General features: G+C 36.9%; 1 protein-coding gene across 1 annotated transcript in view; it reads right to left on the bottom strand.

Annotated features, from left to right (window-relative positions):
* PARD3 (par-3 family cell polarity regulator) overlaps positions 1 to 20,739 on the bottom strand; it is a 722,486-nt gene that overhangs the window by 265,684 nt on the left and 436,063 nt on the right. Inside the window, exons 8-11 of the mRNA XM_011956182.1 lie at positions 10,056 to 10,181; positions 8,519 to 8,901; positions 3,816 to 3,955; positions 675 to 803 (exon numbers count right to left, since the gene is read on the bottom strand). Of these exons, the coding sequence (XP_011811572.1) occupies positions 675 to 803; positions 3,816 to 3,955; positions 8,519 to 8,901; positions 10,056 to 10,181 (778 nt within the window). The remainder of the gene's footprint in view (positions 1 to 674; positions 804 to 3,815; positions 3,956 to 8,518; positions 8,902 to 10,055; positions 10,182 to 20,739) is intronic.

Here is a 20,739-nt window from a genome sequence, read left to right as displayed (position 1 = left end):
CATCTAAGACATTTATTTCATTCACATCAATACCATGTACATCTTCATATGTATTAATGTATGTATGGAAAGTGAAGGAGACATGTTGCAAAAGTTGTAAATGCCTTTTCACTTCCTTCATTTATGTCATCCTAAATAACATGACCTATATTTGTATAATTAATAGCCATGAGGCTTATTGCCACTTAGGGCTTTTTATTTTTAATGATATTTTTTAAAAAGGTATTCCTTTTCACACAACAGTAAGGAAGCAATCATCTATTTGGCTTACTGACATGTACTATGAAAATTTGAAATATGAAAATTTGTCATATGTAGTGTGGAAGATGGCAAGCTTTCAGCGACAGTCTGTGGAGTGACAGTTCCGAAATAATCAGCGTCTCTGTATTCAGTCAGTCCATCTGAGGGTGTACAGTGATGAACATTTGATGCCCTCGAAAATATCCCTACAGTCTGATGTTTAAATACCCCTCCATTCATTACTGAGGATATCCATTTCTGAAACTAAGGGAGTATTAGAGAAAAGAATGTTTGTATTCAGTGAGGGCTGAAAGATATGTAAGATCTAGAAACTCCTTGGAAAATGTCTCAATAAACATTTTCCACCAGGCAACTAACCCAGACCCCTGGCTGCTGCATATCAGAAATCTTTCATCTACTCTAAATTTACACACCAGTTCCCTTGGGTGGAAGGCGTCTTCCTGGCGAAAGACCAGAAGGCTCACAGTTCCTTCCATCTTGGTGCTTCTCAACAGGGAAACAACTTCCTCTTGGGATTTGCCTGCTAAATCTACTCCATTTACCTAAAACAAAACAAAACAAAAGTTTTCAGCTGTAATCCTGTGGAAACAACAGGAAAAAAACACACACACACACTCTAGGACTAGCCATATCTGCTATGGAACATAACTCTTTTCACACACAATTCTGCCATGATCTGGGAACCACTAAGACTTTCTGACTAATAAAGAAACTAAGACCAGATATCTGGAAGTAAGAAAGGAAGTGGTCAGTCTTTTAGTGTTTGTCATTAAACCCAAAGTGACAATCACCAGGGCACTGACAAGTAACAAGTAATAAATAATTCAAAAATGTCAAGTTAACACAAAACTTACTGGCTTAGAACTGAGATATTTTGATAGCCTTGTGCATCATAGATTTTCTTATACCAAAATAAAAAGTTGTTGCTCTTATAAAGATTAATAAAAACACACCGAAAATATTTTGGTACAGTATTTTCACTTTCAATGAAATTTTGCTGATAAATATAATAAAATGTTTACCTCTAAAAGGTAAACATTAAAGAAACACAGCTATAAAACAATATTTTTTAGTAGGGAAGCAATTTCACATGAAATTTGTTCAATGTTATGAGAGAATTCAAGCAGGAAAAAAATTTAAAACAACTTGTTCTTAGGGAATCTTTTATCTAACAGGAAGTATAATATCATTATCAGAAAGCACTATATATTCCACAGAAATGAGAGCATATGTTTCCTTTAAAAGGTGTTCTACAATTTTTTCTTTAGACAAACATGACATTTGGTCCAAGGCAAATAAGTTTATAACTTAAATTGCAGTATCAAAATTTTCCTGTAGTTAAAATATATTTCAGAACATTTCCCCTTCTGAAAAAAAATCAACCTCATATAGCTCAAGGTACTACTATTAAGGAATTGCAGACAGGAGGACTGAATTCAAGTCCCAGCGGAGACTTACAAAATAAAACAAGCTACGACTACACACATGGGCTAATGTACCACTCAATTTATACCCCCAGGACAAGCGGCCTTTTCAGGAAGCAGGACCCTAAACATAATTTGTACTCAAACAAAAGAAAGTGAAAAAAAATCTAGATGATTAAGACATTTGATACTTAAATTTTCTCTGTATAATTCTAATTATCTGGACACTCAGAGAAAATGCACATAAGTATCAATAGTGTATAGCTGCAACTGCAGATACTAGAAGGTTGGGCTTAAAACATGCAAAAATGAAGTTTCCATTTTAACACAAAGATGACAGCTATGGAAATAACTCTAAAGACATACAGGTTGCAGGTCTTTCTCACTGTTTTAAAATAAAAAGGTTTTTCTGATATGTTGAAAGTAAAGCGATTATGTAATAAAAGAAAAAAGTGACTCAATAATAAAGCAATTATCTTTAGAAAGAAAGACCGAGAGAGCCAGAAAAGGACAGACGTATTTTTTTGGACTTAGAAGACAGGAGGACTGAATTCAAGTCCCAGCGAAGACTCTTACAAATAAAACAAGCTACGAATGCAGACACAGGCTAAAGTACTACTCAATTTATACCCCCAGGACAAGTGACTTTTTCACGAAGCAGGACCCTAAACATAATTTGTACTCAAACATCTGTTACTTCATTTCTAACAGTGCCTATTTAACATACATTGTCCCATGCACAGGATCAAAACAGTGGGAATAAAATGTAAAGGACCTAGGTCCCAAATGTAGACATGGAAAAAAATATGGATGGTATCCCTCTCCTCCCCTACTTTACAAAAATTCTTTAGGAAAACTCAATCTGGAGAAATATAAACCATATATGAAACTATAAGAAAAAAGGATAGTGTGGTAAAAGTTTACCTTAGCATTAATACCTGAATATTAGTTAATTAGGAAATGCAATATCTGCTAATAAAAATACAGACTGTATTTTCTGAAAAAAAAAACTAAGAAAAATGGTTAAAAATATATTTTTCAATTTTCGTTTTCTCTTTTATGTGCAAATCATCAAACACAAATTATGTATGTTAATGTATTTCCAAGGCAGCTTCAAATACCAATGAACCCAAACTCATAAGACATAGAAAAAAATTTCAAAAATGATTTTTTTTCTTTCCTGACATTTGACTCTTATGTTTCAATTTATTCTCCATGCTGCCATTTCAAGATTTCCTTGCTCCTCTTATCAAGACACACTGTTTTCATTTATTTCATCTGTCTCTGTTCCGAATACAAAGTGGATAATGTTTCCATATTGCCAGATATAAATATAAAGTCATCTAGAAATGTAACCTTATAGACATTTTATATGACAAAATGTTACTCATAAACCAAATGTCTGAGTAACTAAAAATTTATAACTAAACTAAATGGGGCTGGGCATGGTGGCCGACGCCTGTAATCCCAGCATTTTGGGAGGCCAAGGCAGGAGTTGAAGGCCAGCCTGGCCAATGTGGTGAAACCCTGTCTCTATGAAAAATACAAAAAATAGCCAGGCATGGCGGTGCACACCTGTAGTCCCAGCTACCAGGGAGGCTGAGGCAGGAGAATCACTTGAACCCAGAAGGCAGAGGCTGCAGTAAGCCGAGATTGTGCCACTGCACTTCAGCCTGGGCGACAGAGTGAGACTCCATCTCATTAAAAAAAAAAAAAAAAAAAAATACTAAATGGAAAGATTAATTTCTCATCAGACAACATGGAAAAAAGAGCTGGGCACAATGGCTCACACCTGTAATTCAAGCACACTGGGAGGTAGGAGCATCACCTGAGGCGAGCAATTCAAGCAATTCAAGACCAGCTAGGGCAACATAACAAGACACTGTCTCTACAAAACATTTTAACAATTAATATATATATATATATATTATTTGTTTGTCTTTTATATATATATATAAAAGACAACATGGAAAATTTAAACGTAAAACAGAAACACATTTTGTGATGCATACTTCCGCTAAAATGTATATAGTTTAATTTCATATTGTATGAAAATGTTTTTAAAAGTTGGCTCCTGGAACTGGAACATTTCCAGAATTAGGGAACAGCCTGCTTGGGGATATCGCTTACCTCTATAAGTCTGTCTCCTGCCTTAAGTCGGCCATCCTGAATGGCTGCTCCCCGGGGGAGGATGTTCTTCACATAGATTGGAGCTGAGCCACCTATTGTTACATCTCTGGAAGTGATGCTGAATCCCAAACCTTCTGTACCTAGGTATGTGAAGGGGAAGAAAAGTAAATAAAATGAGATATCTTGAATTTTACAAGTGTATTGCACTAGTATACTCAAACTCAACTTGACATTTTGTACCTTTCACAATGGTCTACATTTCTTTTAATACTTTAAAAGTTGTAATGAAATTGTTCAAAATAGACTAAATTGTGGAAGGTTTAAATGGTTTGCATATCAACAGTTATTAATCTAAGAAGAAACAGCAATCTTCTCAAAGACAAATACGACTGCTAAAAGTTGTTAAATCAATGTAAATCTTTGAATAGGAAATTCACTACATGAAGAAAGAAAAAAACTTCTGTTAAGACCCACAAAAAAAAAAAAAAAAAAGACCCACAGTACCTCAAAACTCAAATACTATTGTGTATTAATGACATCCAAATTTCAAGGGTAGGAGGTATGAGCAAGGGAGACAAAAATGTCCAGGAAGATGTAAAGGAATAGTGAAATGAGAGCTCTCTCTACACAGAGATAATGGAACCTTCCCAAATCATAATTATACAAAGCAATTTACTAAGAGGATAAACCATGAACCATATTATCTTTGCCTAGTTCACTTCTAATTCACCTAAATCTTACCATGTATATTTCCTTCCCCATCCCCTACTCCCAAAAAAGGCAAATTACTCAGTGAAGACTCCATCTCAGATCATGGCTACCAAATCTGGGGATCATCATATATGTTTAAAGGTACTAAATGAATGATGCATTTATAAATTACTCTGATGATTCACAGAATTTAAATTCTCATTTCTTTGGCAGCTTTCTTGACAGGCAGTCTTATATGCTCAATACAATGCAGAAAAGCATTTATATGTCACTTGAATCAACATGCAATAAGCCAACATGTGCCCAGGAAAAACTGCGAAGATAATGATACATTTCCAACGAATCAAAAAATCTTTACAATCATGATTTCTACCTAAGCTTTTTGTAAAATGTTACTTAAGATATTAGTTTCCATTTCAGTTAAAATATTGTTAAGTCAAATGCTTGCTCATTATGGGAAGAAGAAAGAGATCTGTAAAGGTGAAAAATCTAGAAAAGAGCATATTAATCTGATACCTCACTCAGTATAAAACTGTAATGAAAAGTATAAAATATAAGTGAACAAAAAAATGGGTGAATAAAAATGTAGATTAAAGAAACATTAGAGGAGAAATAAAGAAAACACTCCATAATTATTCCTGTAGCAAAACCTACCATAGTTATTCTCAACATCAAACAAAGCATTCATTTACTTCTAGTCTGAAGTCACTTTAGGTTGCCTGGGCTATTAGTATTTCTGACGTCTTCCATGCTGAACACCTGAACGGCATATTGTTTACATGAAATGTCTGTAATTGTTCTGCGGAGATTTTTCCATATGTCTCTGCTTTCACGAAACTCTAACGACTTGCAATAACATTTATTAAGAAAGAATTATTATTTTTTTTTTTTTGAGACGGAGTCTCGCTCTGTCGCCCAGGCTGGAGTGCAGTGGCCTGACCTCAGCTCACTGCAAGCTCCACCTCCTGGGTTTACCACATTCTCCTGCCTCAGCCTCCCGCGTGGCTGGGACTACAGGCGCCCGCCACCTCGCCTGGCTAGTTTTTTGTATTTTTTTTAAGTAGAGACGGGGTTTCACTGTGTTAGCCAGGATGGTCTCGATCTCCTAACCTCGTGATCCACCCGTCTCGGCCTCCCAAAGTGCTGGGATTACAGACTTGAGCCACCGCGACTGGCCAAGAATTCTTAATTACTCTTCTTTTGCAATACTAATTTCTTTGAACTATGAATGCTGACTGTTGTAGAAACCTCAATACTATTAAAATATCAGCAATAACCCCTAAATCTGTAAGCTAAAAGTTCAGGCAATGACCTTTCAAGGAAAGATAAGTAGATATCAATTTTCATTTAACAAAGCCAACAAAACACTGCACTGACTGAAACAGATTACTGACCTTCTCCTCTGACTTTATTAAAAAGCTAATTTCTACAAAAGAGCAGAGTATTTGAGAATACCAAAATGGCAATAAATATTAAGAAATCATAATTATGGAAGCAAGTACACTGACGCTATTCTGTTGTCATGTTATATAATATAGATCAAAAATTAGGCCAAAGAATCATTATACTGACATCTTTTTTTGTACTAAGAGTTGATCCCAGTTTTTGAAGAATTGCTGCCACTCAAAGCACATTAGCTCACTTTGAACTGAATCTGAAGTTTAACACTGACACACCCTATGTTTTTAATGCACTTCACTAATAAACGTAATAACTGGTAAGAACAAATCTGCTAGCTACAAGGAAAGCCTGTTCAATTCTCCTACAATCATTATTGTTAAAATATATGCATTTAGTCCTAATCAAAGATAATCTGCATTCTTCCCCACATTTATACTAAACACAATTTTTATATAAAATATTTGTAAGTATTGGCGGCACGCACAAGCAGCATGTGTTTTTTGTCATACACTCTCACAGTTGGTAAATTAAAATCAAGATAGATCTATGGGACTCTGTATCATTAAGATTACCCAAGGTCTGAAAAACACTTAAAACCATTGTTTCTCCTTACAGTGATTAAGCACAATCTTTCTAAATTAGCTTGTGTAAATGCAATCATATTTTTCATTAAATGCTATTAAAATAAAATCTGTATTCAAAACAATGGTACTTTTAGTGGCAAATCACCTCATTTAAAAAGTTCATGTTATATCATGATTTGTCAAATATCCTAATTTTTGAAAAACTGTAATTAACTAAATCAATACTGCTGTATCAGTATAAAAAGGAAAAGATATTTATGAACCAATATCTTTATGACAGTGGTGAAGCAAAATACTATACCTTTTAGAGATCTCAAGCAGAATTTTATTTTTTATACAACTCTATTTGTGGTTCCTGGTATGTTTTTGGTTAAAAACAAGGGCTTGTCATTTAAGTAGAGCAAAAGGAGGAAAGAGGATGTGATATTTCTCTCATTTAGGAAGTGACAGAGCCAAAGGGGTTTCTGTTGATATGCCGCTGTGTTTGTAAGGAGGCAAGCTGTCAACTCCTGATCATGTCAATCCAGTATTTAGAGCTTAAAAGCCAGCAACCAGAAAAAGAAACTTGAGGTTCACATAAAGTTCAATGAAAGAATATGATTTAGAAAGGAAACAGCAGTCTCAGCGTTTACAACCTTGTAAATGCTACCCCAAATGGAAAGAAGAATGGTCTGAATATCTGGATATGGAAAACATTCTAGTAAGAATCTGCGGCCAACAGCCACATGACCTGAGGAAATAATGAACCTCTCTTGGAATCATTTCCATCCAACTATAAGAGTTGATGGTTGAGCCTATAAAAATAAATATTCTTTATAATAATACCACTTTGAAAGACATGATTTAAAAATATATCAAAATGATCAGCTAAAATGGATCATGAACAGTAAAAGTGTATCTTGGTGCCTGGACCAAACACTGAGTGAAAATCATCAAGTCAAGTCCAATAGTTTGCACTCAACTTTGAAGGAGGCAAACTGCAAGAACATGATCTCTATGCACAGAGATCCACTGTATACAGGAAGGGTACTAAAATACATAAATGGCTGAAAGATGCATGAAGAATCGGTAATCGCCATCATGACTTCCACATCACCATAAGAAAGAGAAGCAGGCCTGGACATGGTGGCTCACTCCATAATCCCAGCACTTTGGGAAACCGAGGCAGAAGGACTACTAGGCCAGGAGTTCCAGATCAACCTGGGCAACATGGCAAGACTCCATCACTATAAAAAATTTTTAAATTTTAAATGAGATGGGCATGGTGGCACGTGTCTCTAGTCCCAGCACTTGGAAGGCTGACGTGGGGTGCCGTGGGCTACAGTGAGCTATGATTGTGCCACTGCACTATAGCCTGGGCAACAAAGCAAGGCCCTGTCTCAAAAAAAAAAAAAAAAAGAGAGAAAAGAAAAAGGAGAGAAAAGGAAAAGAAAAGAAAAAAAGAAAGGGAAGTAATGCAGTAAAGAAAACAAAAGACAAGGGCCAATGGCCTGGCTTCTCAGCAACCTACTATAAACTCCTGGCAGCCTCAAACAAATCAGTTCCTCCCCACACCAAATACTGGGATTGATGTGCACTAACTCTCAAGTCCTCTTTGAGGGCTGGACTTAGACAGCAAATGGGGCAGTCAAAATGGTCAAACCCTTACTATTGTTCTGTATTTGATAGTAATGTCCTGAAGCCATTTTCATTCACAATCAAAAATTTTACCGCAGTAGTAGCTGCTATCTTCTTCTCATAGACATATTTTAAAGTCTTATTCTCTGCACTTTTACATTTTAATTTCTACAGAGCAAAATAAACCTGAGACATTTAAGAAATACAATTTTAAACATGTTAAAAGGTAAGTAGCTTTTAAAAATCTATCAGTTCTTTCACAAAATAATGAGATAAGACTCAGGGTGCTTTGGGTTAGTAGGTTGACTTTTAAAATAAATTCCATTTCAACCCTTGTGTGTTGCTACTAAGAAAAGAAATTCCACAAAACAAAAACAAGATAGGTTATACCTTTCTTAAGCTGGATATTAAGCCTCTTGCCTATTTTTTTGGTGTTATAACCACTGCTTACAGTCGCACTAAATACATTCTGAGGTGCTGAGGCTGGAGCGGATGGCGGTTTTCCCGAGGGGTGTGCACTATGAGGTAGTCGTGAGTGTGAGTCTATCTGCTCAGGCGGGTGGTTCAGTCGGGGTGCTCTCTGCACCGTGTGAAGCCCTGCACTGTTCGCACTCCTGTTGTCAATATACTGGCTGTCAGGGCTAAAACGGCTTGAATAGTAATTGTTCTTCTCACTTTGAGATAGTTGTTCATACTGTTCTTTATTTGCTGCAGGAACCACATGGAACCAAATGATGGGTGTACGCATGGCTTGGCGAAACATATGTTGTGCTCTGGGTTTGAGAAAGAATAGAAAATTAGCAAATTAAGACTGGCAGACTAGAAGATATTATGAACTTAATTACGTATACTAATTAAGCAATAAGAACTGACAGGCTGTTGAAATTGAAAAGCAAAATTCTAATAACCCATTTATCAATCAAGTTTGTAGCTCTGATCTACAAATAGCTGTTTCTTCAAATATAAATTTCTCATTGTCTCAATAAAAATAGAAAAATTATCTACAACTACAGAAAAAATTCTGTTCTCTCAACTGTAAACCATTAAACATGTTTTAAGTACAACAGAGGTATTATAATTTCAATAATAGAAACCAAATGGAACCTTCTCTTTACGACATTGTCTAATACAACTTGTAGACATTACAAAATATTTCTATTTAAGTTTTCAATGAAAGAGCTTTATAATTATATATAGAATGTTGGATTGGGTTAGATGTGTATTTAAAATTTTTAAAATACACACACACACACTTAGAAGGCTATAGAAAGTAACTATTAATTATCTATTAAGTTGGTATATGCAAAAATCTCAAGAACAGCAATCCAGGCTCAATAATTCAAAATGCTGACAGCTGTGGGTCACAGTGCAACCATATGACCAGCCTGGGAAGCAGCTCTTTCTCATGCTGGTTCCCTGGTCAGGACCCCAAGTTCTTAAGAGTTCTGTTTGCTCCTGCCTTGTTTTATAAGAACTGGCCAACTTTTATGTTTCTCATTGACTAAGGGCCTGAATCAAGATAAAGTATATCTGAATACAACCCAATATTGAGGTGCAAATGAGCTTTATCTGCCTGTTTGTATCTAGAGAAATTGTGTGCAGCAAAGGTGGATGAGTGAATTAAAGTATAATAAAAATGGGCACACTGTCAATTTTCCAAAAGGGGAGGAACCAGCAAAATTATAAAGCTGAAACGGGGGCTATGCTACTTAAGAAGAGCTATATCCATCAGAGGACATTTTGAAATATAGTCTAAGGGTATTAATTTCTTTGAGTATGATTAAGTTTTTAAAAGCTAATGGCAGAAAATATTCCTGTCTAGTATACAGACTGAGATCACAGATATGTTGTTTGAAGCATTTGAACTGACTGCACTCTGTCGTGCCTAATGCAAGTAAGAAGAGAAGTGCGGCAAGCACACACTTACTGTTCAAATCTTCTATTTCGAAGGTCGCCATCATTAATCCTGACAATGCAATCATTCTCATGAAAGAGATTTTCATGTTCAGCTTTACCACCTTTCTCCAATCGTTTCACTAATAACCCCAGGGTTCTGGAACATTAAGAATGCAAATGATTACACATGTAATATCTCCACCATGCACACTGCCCTACCACTTTAATGCTGGTATTATATTTACAAAGACTTCCTTACAAAGAAGCATGTCAGAATCACTATTGATACATTTTTAAACGACAAAAATCACAACAGTTTAAATGATATGTAAAAATGCATCCCTTCCATAAATGTGAAAAATCATTTTCTGGCTGGTCAGTATTATGTTTCGAGAACAAGCTATAGCACTCTCTCTGTCTACAAATGCCCCAAACAGAGCCCGCCTAATGGTTGAGTGGGTACTGCAGTGTGGAGCATGGATAAGCATGTATTTTTGAATGACTTGGGCAATTTTCTGTTTTAAGCCAGCTGATATGCTAGCTTAAAAAACGACTGCAACCCCCATCTTTCTGTGAAAGTAAAGGTAATGAGGAAAAGCTAACCTCATTGCACTGCAGGTTTGAGAATGATAATAGGAAAGATTTCAGAAATAAAAGAGTTTCGTGCTTTGCATTTGAATTTGATAGTGCTTAGTATTGTGAATTTCAAAACCTGTTAGATCTCCTAAAAGTCATTTATTGTCAATATTCCCATTTGGAAAAACAAATGACCAAACAGAAAAACAGCAGTGAGAGGTTCAAATAATGCCAATCGCCATTCATCTCTTTCATATATGTACTCACTCAGGTTGAAAGAAAAGTGTGAATGACCTTTGAGAGACTCCCTACTTGCTCTAGAACACTAACTTCATAACCGACAGGACATTCTATACAGACTGGGACAAATAGGAAATATTTCTTTAAATCACAGTATAAGCAACAGGGGTCTTAATCTAGCTCGGATTGCTGTTATTTTTATTTTTTCACTCTTACTTTTTTTTGAGATGGAGTTTCATTCTTGTCGTCCAGGCTGTAGTGCAATGGCATGATCTTGGCTCACTGCAACCTCCACCTCCTGGGTTCAAGTGATTCTCCTCTGCCTCAGCCTCCCAAGTAGCTGGGATCATAGGCATGCGCCACCACATCCAGTTAATTTTTTGTATTTTTAGTAGAGCCGGGGTTTCACCATGTTGGCCAGGCTGGTCTCAAACTCCTGACCTCAGGCGATCCACCCACCTCAGCCTCCCAAAGTGTTGGGATTACAGGCATGAGGCACCGCACCTGGCCTGACTGCTGTTAGTTACTTGGTGGCTGGCATAAATTTTGTATCATGATATTAAAATTTTTATATGAACTTATTTTTTGTACTTCCAAAATTTGTATTTTCCTTCATAATCCGAATAAAGAGACAAAAATGCCTAGATAGGCACTAAAATTGAGAATCCTGCATAAATTAAAATTGAAGACATCCTAATTTTCAAATAACATCTATATGATTTCCAAGAGAATTACAACTTGCAGTCATCTGTGTATGTTTTCCAGTAGAAATATACCAAAATACATAGCTGCTGCTTCTATACTTTTCCAGTAATTGTTGTATCTGTTCCATGGGCATTTATCATATTCTTCTGTTATAGCTTATCTCTATTAGTGCATTGTAAGCACCTACAGAGAACATAAGATTCAGCAGTTCAAGCACTGAACTAGTAGTAAGGTCTTGATAAATGACAACTGAATGAAGGCATGATTGAGTTTAGCTGAGGCAAACAAGTCTATTTCTAACAAGCTTTTTGCAAAACAAAATATAAGTGAACAGAATTTAGATTCAGACAATTTCTTCATGAAAGTATCATTTCTACTACAGATATGACGAAACGGAAATAAATGAAACACAGGCAAAAGTCCTATTTCACTTGTTATTTTGCAGTTTAACATTTTTATGAATATTTATAAGGTCATAATTTCATTCTAATTTTTATTAATAAATATGAGGTGGCATTATACCTGAGTCAAGCCTATCGGCTTGCAAGAACTGTAATTTTAGCAGTTGAGAATCAGCACCTACTAGTGTAAGAGTCTAAAACTATTAGTGACTAGCAAAAACAATATTATGTAGGTAATATTTAGTTACTTACTTTATATAGTTGCAGCTATATAAAGACATAAAAGTATCTCAACTCAAAGGTAAGAATAAAGTACACTGATTTACCTTCAGGAGCAACTTCACTCTCAGTTCACATTTGGCAGAAAGAGATTCCATAACATGCCAAACCAAAATATAAGTTATTGTTTAAATGTGATCATGTCCATAACTTATCTCCCTAGGATTCCCTATTGTTTGTTTCTATCTGCAACTGAACAAAGTGTTCTATCACAGGAATCAAAGGCATTATTGGCTGGGCACAGTGGTTCACGCCTGTAATCCCAGCACTTTGAGAAGCCGAGGCGGGCAGATCACCTGAGGTTGGAGTTTGAAACAGCCTGACGAACCTGGAGAAACCCTGTCTCTACTAAAAACACAAAATTAGCTTGGCGTGATGGTGGGCACCTGTAATCCCAGCTACTTGGGAGGCTGAGGTAGGAGAATCGCTTGAACCCGGGAGGTGGAGGTTGCAGTGAGCCAAGATCGCGCCACTGCACTCCAGCCTGGGCAACAAGAGTGAAATTCCATCTCAAAAAAAAAAAAAAAAAGGAATTAATAAGATATATCTATGATTCCAACGAATGAGGAAGATTAGTACAAATTAAATCACAGTTATTGATACCACCTAGAACATGCAGAAGATAATCTGAGCACTTCACTTTCAAAGAACATCTTGAAGGAAACGATGTCTCAGTCACCCACCGGTAATCGTAACAGAACATGTGAGGTGCCATAGCTGTAGTTAAAAGCCACCACTATAAACCAAACACATTCTTGGAATGTGTATGCTTTCAGTCCTTGCAATAAACATATGTCCTAGCAAGCCTCACTCCAGTTAATGAGTTTTTAATTGGTGAAATCCTAAGCGATTTCTCAATATGACTACATATTACTGTAATATGTGACCAATAATTAGTATGTTTTTATGTATTCTGAAATATTTTGTGCAATCTAAAACAGTCCATAGAAAATTTTTAGAAAAAAAATACATAAACTGTCTTTAATGGAAATTAGCGGTTAATTAGCACTGACCATTATTTAAATTTATAAAGGTATCTTGGATACATCCTTTCAGTATTTATGACAACTTAAGATAGTGTAACTTATAAATATTTTCACTTTAATTTTTTTGAGACAGGATCTTGGTCTGTCACCCAGGCTGGAGGTATACTGGGCTCAATCACAGCTCCCTGCAAGCTCAAACCCCTGGGCTCAAGCAGTCCGCCTGCCTCAGCCTCCTGAGTAGCTGGGATTAGAGGTGTATGCCATGATCCCTGGCTAGTTTGTTTGTTTGTTTGTTTTGTAGAATTGGGTTCTTACTATGTAAACCAGGCTGGTCTCGAACTCTTGGACTTGACCTCCCAAAAGTATTGGGATTACGGGCTTGCGCCACTGTGCCCAGCTGAAATCTGCTCTTTAATTCTACAAGTAACATCAATAATTTTTTTCAGATAAGTAGATGACCAGATTTATATTCGTCTCATAATTTTTCTGTTTTAAACCTATGTGTTTCTTTCTGGTAATCATCTAGACTAATAATCCAAAGTAAAAAAGCATACCATGTTTCATTTCTTGAATGGTTGTCTTTCTAAATAAGTCCTCATCAATGGCCAAATGCATCAGTAATCCTAACATACAGTACAAATTCTACAAATCATAAATACACCACACAGTTAGAGAAAATATAATGGAAATTTATTAACTGAGGCTTTAGCAACCAACATTGTTATAAGTCATGAAAATCTCAGATTCCTTTTACTCAGTACTAGAGACCTGATGGGGGGCTGGGAGTTAGAGGGAGGAAGAAGATTACAGAAGAGAAAGAACTTCACCCTGACAGACACAGCAAGAGATCAGGGAATCAAGGGAACAGACTGAATTAAGGTGACGTTAGTAGCCTGCTGATTTCTAAGTACTTAACCACACTATTAGAATCATTCTCTCAAAAAGAATGGATTAATTTAAAAGGGAAGTGGTACAATCTGCAAAATTATCTCATTTACTCCACTAGGTGAAAATGATTACAAAGGAATGGGAATGAACTATCAAAAGAAAAAAAAAATCACAAGAAAATTGGACTGATAACAGCTAGACTGAAAATGAAAAGAACCTCTGAAGGAAATCAAAAGTAGTGAGAAGAGACAATTTCCTGAAAAATGTGTGCTCGCACACAAGCAGATATATTTCCATAGTCCCTATTTTCAACTTAAAGCTATATCAAACAATATAATTACAAACAAATTTTAGGGATATATTTTGTAAACTCAACTAGAAATCAGAATTTGTTCTAAAGTAATAAAGAACCAATTGCCTATGGTATGGCTGTTTCAACAGTTTTATTAGAGAAAGGAATCAAAGCAAATGAAGTTCTAAACATTTTGGCATGTCAGTGTGCTGGCACAGAGAACAGTGTTCCTTCTTGGCAGCTAATGCCAGAATTCCTTATTGGGGCAAACATGTTCCACCCTAAGAAACCACTTTGCAAAAAATAAAAAAGGTAGGTGTCAGGAAAGAGGAATTGGAGTAAGCTCTGTTTGGGGAATTGTTCTGGGAGCAGAACAATCCCAGATTGGTTATGCTAGGAGAAAAGATGTAGGAGAAAAGACTTGGGCATTTATTAGTGGGGTAGCACAGATTTAAGAAGAAATGACTACAGGGTTTAGGGTTATGTGAAACAGAACCTCCTCTACCTTCCTTATGAACCTAAGGTAAACCCTACTTAGCTCTATGCTTTTAAAGTAAATGGACTTTTCCTGATGGATCTGAAACATCCCCAAATCTATTCCTCTTCTAGTTTCCTATATTTTCTTCAAAATTTGAAAAGAAGAAAACACTTCATCCGCTGCATACAAATCTCACTTCTGAATAATTTTCCTAATATAAAAGTATGTTGGCCAGGCGCGGTGGCTCAAGCCTGTAATCCCAGCACTTTGGGAGGCCGAGACGGGTGGATCACGAGGTCAGGAGATCGAGACCATCCTGGCTAACACCGTGAAACCCCGTCTCTACTAAAAAATACAAAAAACTAGCCGGGCGAGGTGGCGGGCGCCTGTAGTCCCAGCTACTCGGGAGGCTGAGGCAGGAGAATGGTGTAAACCCGGGAGGCGGAGCTTGCAGTGAGCTGAGATCTGGCCACTGCACTCCAGCCCGGGCGATAGAGCGAGACTCCGTCTCCAAAAAAAAAAAAAAAAAAAGACTTCGTTTTTGAACAATGTTTCTTTAAAAAAAAAAGATAAGCAAGGGTACAGTAGCACAAAACGAGCCATTGAAATGCTGCATCTTTGTACATGATTTTGGAGCACAATTAGAAATTTAACTACTTAGATTATATTAAGGATTGCAGCACTACATTTTTACAAGGTTCATTAGCCTAATTATACACTTAATTAAAACAAACGCAGTCACACATGTTAACATTTTCAATTCTAACTATAAATTACAACCAATGATAAAACTGAAAATAAGTAACAAATGTTTTCTTGACATCCAAATTGGCTGAGTAAGTCTGAGTTTTGCGCTGATAATGTAAACGACCACAACTGCCACCCAGCTGTATGGAAATGATTATAATTCATCTTAATAAAGGCTGACACAGTATAAACATCACAACGGTAGGGAAGGCAGAATGTAAGTGGGCAGAGTAGGGTCTCATCAACAAGAACAGCTCAGCTCCCTGAATACAGCCCATGGGGGGCCAGCAACCCCCTACATGAGCCCAGAAAGTACTACCACTGAAAGCATGAAAGTCAAAAGGAGAAAGTTTAAAGGAATGCCAAGTTAAAACTTTAAATCTTAATTATTTTTAGAAAAACTTCAACGAATGAGATAAATCAGACCAAAAAGGTAAATAAACACGGAGAATTTCTTTAGATTAGAGCAGAAATCACAGATGTCATATTGCTATGTTTAAAGAACATGATTCATGTAAGTGTAAACTGCAACTTTTCTAAAACCAATGCATATGTTATAGTTCTTCATTATAACAAACGTGTCTGCAGCTGAGAATGTACAATTGAAAACTTTCAGACAAAAGACTATTGATTCAGCAAAGTTAAATTGCGTTTTTTTCAAAAGTAATTAAATTAAAATTGAGTACTCAAAGTTCAAGAGCGTATTTATTCTCAGCTAGTCCCGTGAAGTTCAAACTGACTGTAATTCTTCATTAGCATATGTACCCAATAAACTAAACAAATGTGTATTGGGATTCTCAATTTTATGATATAATAGTAAATTTTCTCCCAGATTCATGATATAAGAGGAAAATGATCACTTTCTCTGATTGGGTAGACTAATCACTACCTACCTAGACAACCAGAATACCAAACACCACTGGAGGGAATTTCAAGGCACATAACAAAAGATAAATTGAGTTTAAAATCTCTTCTAATGATTTGATCATTCTTCTTAGCTGCCACTGCCAAGGACCTTGCTAAATGATTTACATATATTTTCTTATTTAAACCATACAAAAGTCGTGATTCCTATCCTTCATAGGTAAGGAGTAGGGCTAAGTGAGGCTAACTTGCCCAAGGCCGCACTAAGTAAAAAATACTGAGCGAGGCATCCTCATCCAGTCCTGACAATCCCCCTGCCAATAAAACGAGGACAACATAAGGTCGTCAGTCACTGACTGACACACAGAGGTAATACAAAATTCCCAACTCCAAATCTGGGGGAAATTTTGTGTTTTCAATACACAATAGAGCAAAAAATGATAAAGTATATCTTAGATGAACAAAAGGCTCTAACAAACAATGTAATTATAATCCTGTAAATCTTAGTTGAGGGGACAGTGAAGCTCAGATTCTGCTGAATTAAATGGATGAGTACGATATACCTCAAGACCACCCAAAGATGTTTGCCTACTAGTCTTGTAAACAGAGAAATATCAGTTTATATTTGAGGGAGAAATTACTCAAGACATGAATGCAGGATGTAAAAAACAAACTTTTATATTTCAGTGATTTCCTGGATATAGATTAATTACAAAATACAATCTGCATATAGATGATTTTAATCACCTTCTAATTAATCTATATTCAGGTTTAAATAGAATGCAAATAATACTACTTATGAAATACATATTTTCCAACAGGGTCACTTTTATTTCAACTCAAAAACGCAAAATATTAAAAATATTCTCTTAGTGGCCAGGTGTGATGGCTCACACGTGTAATCCCAGCACTTTAGGAGGCCGAGATGGGTGGATCACTTGAGTTCAGGAGTTCCATATCAGCCTAGGAAATATGGAGAAACCCTGCCTTTACCAAAAATACAGAAAATTAGCTAGGCATAGTGGTGTGTGCCTGTGGTCCCAGCTACTATGGAGGCTGAGGTGGGAGGATCACTTGAGCCTGAAGATCCTGCCACTGTACTCCAGCCTGGGTGACAGAGTGAGACCCTGTCTCAAAAAATATGAAGAAAGAAAGTTAAAAAAAGAATAAATACATTTTAAAAATAAATATTCTCTTAGAGATGTGATTTCATCTTTCAGTTTAGATGATGGAATTTACGGACAATAATGTAACTAAGCAAATAAAGAGGGGAAAAGTCATAAAAATAAACTTAACACAGAAATTGAAAAAGCTTTTTACAAAGAATGTTGACACTTCACCTGATATTCTGAATATTACATTGAAGATAAACAGATGAAAAAAATTATTTGGGATAAAAATCAAAGTTAATCAGACAAATCAAATGATTGCAAATTGGTAAAAAGTTTAGAATAAATTAACAAATAAGATGCCTGCCAACATGAGTCAGTAGCGGAAAGCCAGTCCCACACCCAGAGCTCCTTCATTTCCCTCACCACCATCTTCACAGGGCCTGATTTGCTAACTGTGAAACTTCAGATTTGTCCTTAAGTCTTACGATTGATAAGTAGATGTTAAGAAGGATTGTTCTGTGAGTACATACTACTAATGAGAGTATGGTAAATGGGTTTGTATGGTTTTTTCAACGTCCCTTCTTTCTGAGAATCAAGGGCCTGCACTCCTGGGAATTAATATGTAGTTACAATAAAAGAGGATTTCTTATCAAACAGTAAGTGGAAATGAAAATCCTGTACACTCTTGTCGCCCAAAGATATGAAGAGAAAACAGAGGTGAAGGAGTTTTAGACATGAAAAATACTAGAATGTAAAACCATCATGGCAGCCATTTTTATTTGTTTGGTTCCCTAGGGCAAGGGCTGACAACTGCAGCCTATGAGTCCATTCAGCCAGCAATCTGTTTTTGTAAATGAAGCTTTGCTTATATCTTGTCAATGGTTGCTTTCATGCTACAATGGCAGATTTTCAGGGCCATGATGCTAAAATACTGATTATCTGACCCTTTACAGAAAGTTTGCCAATCTTTGATCTGAGATATCAAAGGCATGAAAAATGCTAATAGATACTAGATCTAAAATAAATAAATAAATAAAAGTTTATATAAACACCAACATACAATTACTATTTTCACAAGGAAAAGTAATGTGAAACAAATTTAAGTGCCACAAACTTAAGAATAAAGGTAGATGTAAATAAGTGAGAAATGTCCATTATAGAAAAGATCCGGGCCAGGCAAGGTGGCTCATGCCCATAATCCATGCACGTTGGAAGGACAAAGCTGGCAGATCACTTGAGCCGAAGAGTTTGAGGCCAGACTGGGCAACACAGGGAAACCCCATGTCTACAAAAAAATATAAAAAATTAGCTGGGCATGGAGGCACTTGCCTATAGTCCCAACTGCCTAGGAGGCTGAGGTGGAAAACTCACCTAAGCCCGGCAGGTTGAGGCTGCAGTGAGTCACTACTCTCCAGCAACAGAGTGAGACCCTGTCTCAAAAGGAAAAAAAGATGCAGAGAAGAAAACTTCAGGCCGGGTGCAGTCGCTCACACCTGTAATCCCAGTACTGTAGGAAGCCAGGGTCGCAGGATCACTTGAGGCCAGGGGTTTCAGACCAGCCTAGGCAACAAAGCAAGACCCAGTTTCTACTTAATTAATTAATTTAAAATGTTTTAGCCATAATTATTTTCCATAGGGGAAAAGATTTAGAGTATCTACTTTAAGTTAGACTATGAAGCCCAAGTAAGAACAGCAGTAATTTTTTTTTTTTTTTTTTTTTTGAGACAGAGTCTCACTCTGTCACCCAGGCAAGGCAAGAATGCAGTGGTGCGATCTCGGCTCACTGCAACCTCCGCCTCATGGTTTCAAGCGATTCTCCTGCCTCAGCCTTCTGAGTGGCTGGGATTATATGCGCGAATCATCATGCCCAGCTAATTTTTGTATTTTTAGTAGAGACGGGGCTTCACCATGTTGGCCAGGATGGACTCGATCTCTTGACTTCGTGATCCACCCACCTCAGCCTCCCAAAGTGCTGGGATTACAGTTGTGAACCACCACACCTGCCCTGTCCCTCAGCCTCTAGAGGAGGTGGGACTACAGGCACCCATCACCACATCTGGCAAGTGTTTGTATTTTTAGTACACATAGGGTGGTTTCACCACGTTGGCCGGCTGGTCTTGCAATCCTGACCTCAGGTGATCCGCCCACCTTGGCCTCCCAAAGGTCTGGGATTACAGGCATGAGCCACCATGCCTGGCCTTATTTTATTTTTGTTTGTTTAAGACAGGCTCTCACTTTGCCATGCAATATGGAGTACAGAGGCATGATCCTGGCTCACTGCAGCCTCAAACTCCCAGATTCAAGTGACTCTCCCACCTACACCTAAGCCTCCCAATTGGCTGGGATCATTGGTGTGTGCCACCACACTCGGCTAACTTTTGTATTCTTTGTGAAGATAAGGTTTTGCCATGTTGCCAAGACTGGACATGAACTCCTGGCTTCAAGTGATTCTTCCACTTCAGCCTCCAAAAGTACTGGGATTGCATGCATGAGCCATCATGTCCAGCCTCAAACAAAAAATCTTATCATTTCATAGGTCCAGTCCCTATTTTAGCATACAATTTTATATGTTGCTTTTTATATACTTAACATTATATCATAATCAAATTTATATTTTCTGAGAAAGAGTCAGAAATACTTACCCACCATCCAGGCCAGGAAGTATCATTACCGTTTCTTTGTTAATATAGTAACATCATATCTAATATGGATAGTCAAGGGTTCATTTGCTCCTGTACTGATTACATTTTACTAAGCAATACCTATGGTCCTATAGACCAATACCTACAACCAGGTTCTAGAAATATTAAAAAAAAAAAAAAGGCAAGGTTCTTCTGCCAAAGGTAATCACAATTATTTGGCATAACCTTCCTGAAAATAGTGGCATTTGTGGTTTAAATAGAGAGATTATGTTTCCTATTTGTTTTTGAGACAATGTCTCACTTTGTCACCTAGGCTGGAGTGCAGTGGCATTACCTCAGCTCACTGCAATCTCAATCTCCTGGGTTCCAGCGATTCTCGTGCCTCAACCTCCCATGTAGCTGGGATTACAGGCACCTGCCACAATGCCCGGCTAACTTTTGTATTTTTCGTAGAGACAGGGTTTCATCATGTTGACCAGGTTGTTCTTGAACTTTTTTTTTTTTT

Source organism: Colobus angolensis, unplaced genomic scaffold (assembly GCF_000951035.1).
Source record: "Colobus angolensis palliatus isolate OR3802 unplaced genomic scaffold, Cang.pa_1.0 Scaffold41, whole genome shotgun sequence".
NCBI classification, from domain to species: domain Eukaryota; kingdom Metazoa; phylum Chordata; class Mammalia; order Primates; family Cercopithecidae; genus Colobus; species Colobus angolensis.
Note: the sequence above shows the minus strand (reverse complement) of the source record. Positions and strands in the feature narration are given on the sequence as shown.